Raw genomic sequence first — 11,311 nt, forward strand, 5'->3', positions numbered from 1 at the left:
TGTTTTTATGTGTTTTTCGGAAAATCGAAACTAACCCACAGCGCGCTAACGATTGTCTCTGAAGATGAAGAGTTCCCTCTATGGTCTGAAAGAGATGTTTCCTGTTGACATTGTATTTAGCTTATTCAATTAATTGAATTTTTCATAGTGGGCCGTCCAACTAATATGTAAATACAAATAATTAATATTCAGTAAAAAATAAATAATATAAAAAACAGAATCAAATGATATAGAATGCTGAAACTGCTTTGAAAGGTTATATGTCATCACTGAAGTATACTAAATAAATTGTAAGTGAGCACGTACTTTGTTATTAAAAAGAGCCTGCTTTAATATTATTTCCGAAAAATGTATATATATAATAAATCTATCAAAATATTTATTGAAACAAAACAAATGTAACATACTGTTCCATACAGTTTTGTAATATGGTTATGTTAGCTCATATTCATATTGCTGCTACATTTTTCTTTTTTTTTAAGGCTTGGAACACACAATACTTCATAAGAATCTCCTAAGTGCCCCTCAGTTTGTTTCAAGAGGTTTTTCTTGGGGTAGCTGCTGGATATCAGACATGAAAACTCCTTCATGTGGATCGAGTCGAAACTGTTGTTAGGGCTTGTTCTTCCAGTCTGTCTGCCTCAATATTCTTTCGGCCAGCAACAACTGAAAACACAATGAAGGAAAGCATTCTTTTTCATTATTTTTTGTATAAACACAAATAATGTTTTGCATTGCTATCTCAAAGTCAAAATATAATTTCATAAAGAAATCTAATATTATGCCATTGAAGTTTCTCATCTTGTACATTAGCTGACATGGATAGGTCTATATCTATATGACTTCCTTTACTCTCACCTTTTGAACTGGCTTTTTCATTTAAATACTTTTCTGTTTCCTTTCAACAAAAAAAAAACACATTTTGTTATTTAAAACTTGGTAAATATTGGTTTTATTTCTTTCTCTTTAATGTGAAAAAAGTTTTCAATAATTTTCAGTATACCTGTATTCCTGTATGAACAGAAGGAAGAGAAAATTATTAGTAATTTAACTAATAATATAATCCTCACTGCATCACTATATTTTTGCTAACTGCAGTAATATATAAAGTGTATACGAATAATTGTTAAAAAAAAAGAGTCCCAGTTGCCCAACCATGCTAACTGTTACAGAGTAGACGAGACCAGAGGCGTGCGGATCCATATGCAAAGCTTTTATTCTAGAACAAAGTCAAAACAAGCAAGGGTCAGACAATGTCAAGCAGGTATATTGAGGGCAAGACAAGAGAAGTCCAGTGAGCGGGCGTGGTGGTCGATCTCCGGCGAACAATGTCCAAACAGGGTAATCCAAAGAGTTAATCCGAAACACAGGCTATGGTCCAGGCAAGGGACAAACAGTATTCGAACAGGGCGAGACGAGAGGGATAATCCAGGACAAGCGAAAATCAGGAAACTAGACGTGACTAGATTTAGACAACTAGAAACTCCAACTAGGACCGGGAACTGGCTCTGTAAAGTAGCTATCAACTAGGGTAGCGATATGCACTTACAATACTCGGCAGTGAATGGTTGTTTGAGACTGATTCTTATAGTGGGTGTAATTGGTAGCAGCTGTGTGTGATAAATTTCAGGTGAGCTTGTGATTAGTGCAATGGAGCATGGGAAATGTAGTCCAGGGTGATGTGTACAGTCTGTGTGGTGTGAGAATCAATATAATGGGAGGGCGACCTCTGGTGGCAAGTGGATGGAAGTTCATGGACAGGATTCGTGACACTAACAGAAAAAATCAGTTGTATATTATTTAATATGGTTAAATCTTTTATAGGAAAAACAACTAGATCTCATACTACAAAAAAAAACAAAAAACGATTTTTATCAAATTAAATCATGCTTACCAGAATTTTGAGATTGTTTCTTTTTCAGAATAAGTATAACTGCAAAAACGCTTAATATTAAAGTAACTGCAACGCTAAGAGCAATGATTGCTACAGCAGTATGGGGATTTCCACATTCAGTGACAGAAGAATATGTTCCTTGATTCGTTTCAGTAAGTCCTCACATCTGTTAATGAAAACCAGGATAAGATGAAAAATGACAAACAACAGCAGCAGCAATGGATACGATAAATCTTAACTTAATCATGTTCATACAAAGTGAAGTGCAGGTTAATCCAGTTGAAAGTGCAGGCAAACATTTCTTCACCAGACTTCATAAGTTTCATTATGGTTTCTTCAACACATTAAATGAAGTACTGGATTTTCAGTCACAGATTTGTAGCACTTTAGATTTCCTCATCAGCTGCAGCTTATGGAGTCTTTGGGTATCTTGGAACATTCAAGACCCAACAGTAAGGAATCAGGAAATCCCTTAGTTATAATGAAAAGTGTGTAACAAAGGGCTTCTTGCAACTGACTGCAGACTCCTTGAGACAGAGAATTAATTTCTCTGTCTAGGATCCACACAATGGCAGGTCCCCTCTTGAAACACCTGAGTGAGCAGCTGCATTCTGGAAAGAGCTGAAAATGACAAAATGACAATAAGTTCTAGACCAAGATCAACATAAATGCTAGTTTGTGACCCTGGACCACAAAACCAGTCATAAGTAGCACGGGTATATTTGTAGTAATAGCCAAAAATACACTTCATGGGTCAATATTATCAATTTTTCTTTTATGCCAAAAATCATTAAGGTATTATGTAAAGATCATGTTCCATGAAGATATGTTATACATTTCCTACCATAAATATATCAAAACTTAATTTTTGATTAGTAATATAACATGCTAAGAACTTAATTTGGACAACTTTAAAGGCGATTTTCTCAATATTTAGATTTTTTTTTGCACTCTCAGATTCCAGATTTTCAAATAGTTGTATCTTGGCCAAAATATTGTCATATCCTAACAAACAATATATCAATGGAAAGCTTATTTGTTCAGCTTTCATGTGATGTATAAATCTAAATTTCCAAAAATTGACTCTTATGACTGGTTTTGTGGTCTATGGTCACATTTAAAGGTTGATCAAGTGACACAACGCCCAGTCCAGAATGATTGCATATGTATAAAACAAAGATCCATACACAAAACAATTTTATTAGGGAAAAATACTAAACAATCAACAATATTATTGTTGTGTGACAGATTTTAATCATTTTGGTATATGAACATTATTTCAGTTAATGAAAAATGTTTTTTACTGTAAATTTAATACAAAACCTAAAAAGTTGCTACAATATTTTATGGTAAAATTCTGGCCAATTTTTCTGAAAATTTCAATGATTTCTTTTTTTTAACAGTGTACACTGGGTGTTTCTTCAACTAAGGACACATTTTGCTTGTGGATATTTTGAGAAAAAAAATACAAGTTTCACCTTCTCACAGATTTACTTATTTGTCTACTAACAATATCCAACAATAAACAGTCATACATCACACAGTTAATTCTGCAATTTTAATAATTTTCTCTTAAACATTTCAAACATGTCAAAAGAAATGATGGTTGCAAAAATGACATTAGAGAATAAGAGAATAAAACGGACGACTGTTTCATACTAAATTCAAAAGTTTCCATAATGAACCATGCTTTATGTGCTATAAATGTGTTATGTCGAAATTTAAAAGTGTTATGAACCTTTTTAATAATTGTTATTTTCATTAAACACAACCGGGATGGGGCTGGCAGACAGAATCCAGGGTGGTGACGATGGAGGGAGGAGCCAGGGTGGACCAGATGGAGGGAGGAGCCAGGGCGGACCAGACGGAGGGAGGAGCCAGGGAGGAGGAAGTGCGGACGACTCCAGGGGACCAATCGATGGTGGCGGAGCAGGTGGAGAAGGAGCCCGAGGCAGAGATGGAGAGCTGATGAGCCAGGGCGACGAGGAGGATCCGGAGGGCCAAAGCGGAGCAGATGGCTCAGGCGACCGAGGCAGAGGTGTGGATTCGGAAGGCCGCGGTGGAGCCGGAGCAACAGAGGCCCGAGGTGGAGCCGAAGGGAAGGAGGAGCCTGACAGAGCCGGAGGGATGAGGCGCAGCCAGAGGAATGGAGTCCCGAGGCGGCGGATGGTCGACGACTGACCAAGGTGGAGCTGGAGGGACGAGGGAGCCCGGTGGAGCTGGTGGACTGATGGGCCACGGCGGAGAGGAGGGAGCTTGCCACTGCGTAGGAGTGAAGGAGCGCGGAGATGTCAGAGAATTCACGAAGAACAGTCTTTATTAAACCACAACAAGGGGTAACACAGGGCAGGCAGGAACACACACGTAGCACATAGGAATGACGTTTAACACTGGACAAAGGAACCAAGGCACAGACAACACTTTAAATACAGAACTAAACAAGGGATAATAGACGAGACACGCCTGAACCAAATCATACAATCACACATGGGAGACAGAAACTGGGTCACGGAGAGCACATGGGGAGCAAAACACACACAAGTGTTGAGTATCCAGTATAAAGCTGGAAAGCTTTGGAACAATATGCAAAATTCCATATTTATTTATTATAAATGCAAGCAATGTTATTGTTCTCAGATGTAATCTCAGCCTATCAGTTTGTGTGGATAAAAAAGTTTAAAATTTAAAAGCTGCTTTAAATGAAATTAATTATATTATACCAGACATTAGATAGTTTAGACAGATTACAATAGACTGACCGGTTTGGTTGATGTATTGTTCAGGTGAGCAGGTTGAATGTTTAATCGCCTTTGGACAGTTTGAGAGAAACTCTAAACAGTAATATCCTGGCAGAGGTTCACACACTGTATTTGATATTAATGTACATGCCTTCTTTACTCTCAGCCCATTACCTTTGACAAGAAAGGAAACAAATTAGTCAATTGTAGTCAATTTGACAATGAGAATTCAATAAAAATACATTTGGAAACCACCATGACTTACTAGAAATAAACAGTTTTACTCACTTGGATCACAGAATGAACAAGGCAGACATTCTGTCAGTCCATTAGAAGCATCAGTGTAAGTCATCACAAGGCATAAATCACATGTTGTGCTTGTGTACTCCTCACAATGTTTATGAACTCGCTTTCCTAGAAAATAAGTCTGGAGTAAATAATCTGAACAATAAAAGTAATCAGACTTGAGTAGGGCTGGGTAAAAATACAAATGTCCTATGAACAATCAATGTATTGATTCTGTTTTGATTCTTGATTGATCTTTTACTTTATGCCTATTTTCAGCAAAACCTATATAAATAGATTTTACACTGTATCTAAATAGCTTAACCTGCCCCAGTTGCTATATGCCTATACCAAATAAAGGGAAAGTACCCAGAATGTTTAGTTTCTGCTGATGAGATTGCACCTGTTGCTTTGCATAGCCCACAGAAAAAACACCAGAGTGGTACCGGGGGTGGGGGAATCATATGACCCCTTTAAGTAACTGACTTCTCCTGCATTGTGGTGATGAGTGAAGGACAATCAGACTTACCTGGATCACACATTGGGCAACACTCTCCATTAATTTCATATTCTGCATTATTGCAAGTTGCCACACAAAGCACAATGTTCATGATGAGGAGAGGTAGAATTGTAGATAGATTATAGAATATACACATATCAGGGAACTAGTGCAGAGGTGATCATTTTGCCTGAGCTGGAGAAGCTGAAAAACAGACTTGTGTTAGATGACTTTCAGAAAAAAGGAGACAAGACAAATTGTGCCAGACCCTAACAACTCCCCAGTGTTTAATTATTAAGCATGTCTTCAATATGGTCAGTTGTGCTTTTGTCTCAATTACCCACTTGCCTTCTCTTTTAAATCCATTTTACTAAAATGTATGGGTATTAAAACTAAACACCAACTGTCATGTCTGTTTCAGGTTTTATTCATGTTTCTATTTTCATGTCTTTTTTATTTTTACATTTATGTTTCCTGTTTCGTGCCATGTGATTCCACATAACTCATCATGTGTGGTACTCATGTGAACTTATCATGTGCTTCCTTTGCTTCATGATTATGTTGCAAAAGAAGATGTTGATAATAAAACCATTTCGGTTACTACTGACTTCCATGTTCTTTTATGTTCCACTGAAGTCAGTAAGTCATACAGGTTTGAAATAACATAAAGGTGAGGGAAAAAAATTACAGAACTGTTGTAACTGTCAGGGAATTCACAGACAGCTTATCATATGAAAGAGGTGTCAGTGTGTTCTTTTGATGTTCCTCAACTGTAAGTCACTTTGGAAAAAAATGCACCTGCTAAATAAATACATGAAAATGTAAATGAAAGAGCAGTTTTGATACATGTGGGTGGTTGATTATATGTTACAGAGGCTGTCTGATATGCAATGGAAAAAAGGAAGAAGAATAGGATCAGAAAAAGCCGTATTCTGTCGATTCGGTCAGTGGCATCAAAAGATGTCACTTTATTTGCCATGTCACTGTTCCTGTAATTTTGTCTTGCCCAACCAGTCAATGGTGGGCAGAACTAGTCTTCACCAACAGTATGGGCTACTTGCAAATAGACACTCCATTTTATTTATTAAATTATTATTTTTATGAAAATTCGCCCTCACAGTGTCATCACATTTCCTTTGCAAATGTATCAAATCTGATTCTGAGGCAGTTTACTGTGACTGGCTGTAGTATGGTCATAAACTCTGCCTTCTCCTTATCAATAAATGGGACTTTTTCCAAACTACAAAAAAAAAAAAATCTAATTACACTTTAAATTATTTTTCCCCAAAGGTGGTTTCTGTCATTTTACTTTGTTCTTATCACGTTGATATATGTTCAAGTGTGCTTTTCTAATAAGTTCAGTTTTAGTTATTTGATGCTGTAAAAACGGTGTGTGGTTTCATGATTGTGTGCTTGTGATTGATCAATTTGGGCAGGACCTTCATTGGGCAGCTTCACCTCATGATTACCAGCAAACTCTGGCTCCAAACGACATCATCAGCACAAAATGACTGTGGCCATTTATGCAACATTTTGGCTTCATTACTCTATAGTAGAAGAAAAGAGAGATGCATTGTCCATCTTTTTTATGGTCTATCATCTAGATTGTAGAAAGCCACTCTATAATATTTCACATGGAAGACCAAGATGTGAATCAACTTAGTGTAGAGCTGTATGTAACAGTTCGAGAGACTTAACCTAAAACTAAAACTAAAACTAAACACCCCATCCCACAAACTTTCTCACTTCCTGACAATTATGGGAATACTGCCTAGCTAAAGCAGACATGAAACCTTCTTTCACTTCATGTTTTCTTAAAAGGATCCACCTTATTTTTCCCGTAAGAGCAGGCCATTTGTAAGTTTTATGGGTCTGGCTGCCGGTGTCATCCGCTTCCAGCTGATTTTAGCTATACAAAATAGCTCAGTTTGCTGCTTGATATTGCAAACTTGTGTGTCTTACCATATTATTTTAATTATGAACACAATGGTTTGTAGTGCAAACAATTTTACCATTTACTGCACTTCGTTATTTCCCTACAGCAGCTAATGAACCGGAGGTTTCGCACATTACCAGAAAACGGCTTACTTCTGAATTGAAAAATAAGGTGGTTAGCTCACCCGAAAATGAATAAAATCACAGCCAAGCAATACTCAGCCATCTCCCTACGATCCTGAGGGATCCTTCAATACTGTGGAAAGTAATCGTTTACATACTGTGCACAGAACATTTCTATCCCTATCCTTTTAAATAGAATGTTGACAAAAAGCTTAGTCACTAAAGAACATATTTTGAATCTAATGTAATGTAAAAGCTGTTTTAAATGTGTAATCTTTGAACTTTCTTTGTGTGCTTCCCAACTACATCCATTCTCACTTTGTTAATATGGAGCAGTCATAAAACTGTATTAAAAATAAGGACAATTTCAGCACAGTGATAAATACTGAGAAAAAACTATAAAAATGAAACGGAGGCAAAACAATAGTTACTTACTTCTTAAAACACAATCCAGCTCGAACTTTCCTCATATTACCAATGATTTAAACATTCCTGTTGTCAATGTTTAAAAAAAATCCAGTCCCAATTTCCTTTCCTCAATGGTCCATTTCTCAGTGGATCATTGAGTTTGCTAAAAAAAAAACAGCAAATAATTTGTACAGAGGTTGTGTGAAGAAAAACAGACTTGGCAGATTCAGACGGGATTACAATGGCTGTGAAACACACATTTCTCTAACCATTTATCTAACCCCCGCTGGAAAAACTAGAAAAAAAGTTTAATATTTGCAAAAAAAACAATGTGATTTCTGGTTCTGCTTATCCAGTCGAATGCAAAGCATGCTGAGAACTAAAGTCCACTGCCCTGTTGTAAAAGTTATCAAGACAACTTAAGTGTTTTAAAAAAAATTTTGTTGTTGTTTTATTATTCTGATGTAATGATTAACAGTATGTCAAAAGAATGCATCAAAATAATGTTTGTGAATGAAAAATGTTTAATTAAACCAATAAATCAGAATTACACTTCTGATTGTCTTTGACTTTATCAAGGCAAACACATTAAAATAAGTTTCAGTTTGTTAACATTAGTTGATGCAATCATTATCATGAACTAATAATAGACAATACTTCCACATCTCATTTTGTAAACATGTAGATTCTGGAGTCATGACAGAGGTAGAAATTGGCAGTGAAAGATCACAAAATTGTATTAAAAATTAAACGGGACAATTTCAGAATAATGACAGACCTTGAGCAAAAACCTGATAAAAATAAAACAAAGGCAAAAGATACAGATATACTGATAGTTCTACTTACTTAATAAAATGCACAGTCCAGTTCAATATACTTCTGCTATGTTATCCTAATGTAACTTATAAAGAAGTCTGTTGTTAACTTAAAAAAAAGGTGCTTCCTGTTGTAAACACCTGCAGATGCTTTCATGTGTTTGCAGAGCATCAAGTTTTCTGTGTTCTTTCTTCTACATAGAGCTGCATCTGTTTAAAAGGCAGATAGAAAAAAAACGTCATGTGATAATGTTGCAAGACGAGCTTAACGAAAACATGTCACTTCCCTTTTTTTCTAGAACATATTGTCATGTTGCTGTGATGGCCTTTTGGTCAGTGCGACTGTTCCGATGTGATTAACATGACTGCCAGAATGTCTCAGTATTTAGTTCCTCTTTCACATTGACAGCAGCGCTTGAGCTACATGAACAAGTCTGTGTCAAACTTGATGATCATGTTCTGCAGCATGATTTGAGAATGATCCTAGAGCATTTGTACTTTAGTTGAAGCAATGAAATCTGACTCTCTGTACAGAAGAGCTGTGAATGTCTCACCTTGAGAATATCAGAAGTCATCGTTTTGAGAGGAATGAGTTTTGCCTCTTCCATGTGAACTTCCTGCTCATCTGCTACAATCCATGGAAAATCCTGTTAAATATACACAAAACAGATAAGATGAGAATGTGAATTTTACATTTTTTTTGTCATAAAATTACTAACCCATATGTTGTTCTTTTGCAGAACACAAAAGAAGACATTTTGAAGAATGTTGATAACCAAACGGTTTTGGTGACCATTGATTTGGTCACCAAACACTGAGATATTTCTCAAATTATCTCCTTTTATGTTCCACAGAAGTAATAAAGTCATACAGCTTTGGAACGACATGAGGGTGAGTAAATGATTTTTTTGTGACCTATCCCTTTAAGTTGAAGGAGCAAACTGAATACAAGAAATGAAACCCTATAGTGCAAGTCAGTGCATATTATCTAGCCAAGGGTACGGGAAGTGTGAAAACAATCAGACTCAGACTCAGACTCGACTTTATTGTCCCGTTTAGGGAAACTAGAATCGCAGCGAAGTGCCAGTACTCTAACCACAATCCATGCACACATCACCATTTCACCTATAAAAACATACAATGTAACATTATACAAATTCCCAAAACATGCATTAAAATTGATCAAACACTGTTCAAATTCATAAATTTTGAATACCAAATACATTCTCCTCCCCACCAGACTTGTTCAATAACTTAACGGCCACAGTAACAAATTACTCTTTAGTTCTTTTCGAACTGCATACAGGGACTCTAAAACGATGGCCTGATGGCAGCATCTGAAACTCAGTATGTAGTGGATGGTCAGTAGTACAAAGAATAACCTGCTCTTTAGTTCTTTTCGAACTGCATACAGGGACTCTAAAACGATGGCCTAATGGCAGCATCTGAAACTCAGTATGTAGTGGATGGTCAGTAGTACAAAGAATAACCTGGGCTTTCTTAAAAACAGAATTTTGAAAAATTTCAGCAGGCCCAGTTTGATTAACACCTATAATCTTGCCGGTCACCTTCGCCAGACTACATAACCTATTCTTATTTGACAAACTCAAATTACCATACCATGCCACAATGCAAAAAGAAAGGACAGATTCAATAAATTGTTTATAAAACAGTGTCATCATAGAAGAACAAACACTAAAAGATTTTAATTTCCTCAGAAAAAACAATCTTTGTTGAACCTTTTTACAGACAGCCAAAGCATTGAATTGGAAAGTCAACTTATTGTCTATAACCACCCCCAAATATGTATGTGTATCGACAATTTCAATGTTCAAACTTCAAACCTTTGATTGTTGTCCTCCAGGGACTAGGAGGAGACCTCCTGTAATCAATCACCATGTCCTTCGTTTTATTAACATTCAACTGAAGAGAAAATCGGTCACACCATGAAATCAAGTCCTCCACAAAAGGACCATGCCCCAGATCCTGATTGTGGAGAAGACTCACAATCACTGAAGCATCTGCATATTTTATGATATAACTATTCTCATACATGCTCCGGCAATCATTCGTATACATAATAAACAAAAGGGGTGAAAGACAACAGCCTTGAGGAGACCCAGTAGAGCAATATTGAAAATCAGAATGAACACCATTAACTCTAACACATTGAAGACGATCTACTAAAAAGTCCAAAATCCATCCAGAAATATTATGATCCAAGTTAAAAAGAGAAATTAATTTCTCTACCAACAAATGTGGCTTTATTGTGTTAAAGGGGTCATATGATGCTTTTTTAAAGATCATTATTGGGTGTATTTGGTGTAACAGAATATGTTGACATGCTTTAATGTTCAAAAAACACATTATTTTTCAAATACTGTACATTATTGTAGGTCCTCTATGCCCCGCCTCTCTCAAACGCTTCGTTTTCTACAAAGTCCCTCCTTCCAACAAGCGCAGTCTGCTCTGATTGGCCAACTGACCCAGTGCATTGTGATTGGCCAATCAGAGCAGACTGCTCTGATTGGCCAGCTGACCCAATGCATTGTGATTGGCCGAACACCGCAAGCACTCATCGGAAATGTAACCGCCCCTTACCATAATCACGAGC

General features: G+C 36.6%; 1 protein-coding gene across 1 annotated transcript in view; it reads right to left on the minus strand.

Moving 5' to 3' along the window:
• Positions 1-5,039: 5,039 nt before the first annotated feature.
• Positions 5,040-11,311, minus strand: part of LOC107731212 (mitotic spindle assembly checkpoint protein MAD2B) — an 8,875-nt gene continuing 2,603 nt past the window's right edge. Inside the window, exons 7-12 of the mRNA XM_016542224.1 lie at positions 9,252-9,344; positions 8,729-8,907; positions 7,910-8,045; positions 6,590-6,963; positions 5,447-5,620; positions 5,040-5,073 (exon numbers count right to left, since the gene is read on the minus strand). Coding sequence (XP_016397710.1) covers positions 8,869-8,907; positions 9,252-9,344 — 132 coding nt within the window. The 3' untranslated portion in view covers positions 5,040-5,073; positions 5,447-5,620; positions 6,590-6,963; positions 7,910-8,045; positions 8,729-8,868. The remainder of the gene's footprint in view (positions 5,074-5,446; positions 5,621-6,589; positions 6,964-7,909; positions 8,046-8,728; positions 8,908-9,251; positions 9,345-11,311) is intronic.

This window comes from Sinocyclocheilus rhinocerous, unplaced genomic scaffold (assembly GCF_001515625.1).
Source record: "Sinocyclocheilus rhinocerous isolate Xijiao unplaced genomic scaffold, SAMN03320098_v1.1 scaffold1600, whole genome shotgun sequence".
NCBI lineage: Eukaryota > Metazoa > Chordata > Actinopteri > Cypriniformes > Cyprinidae > Sinocyclocheilus > Sinocyclocheilus rhinocerous.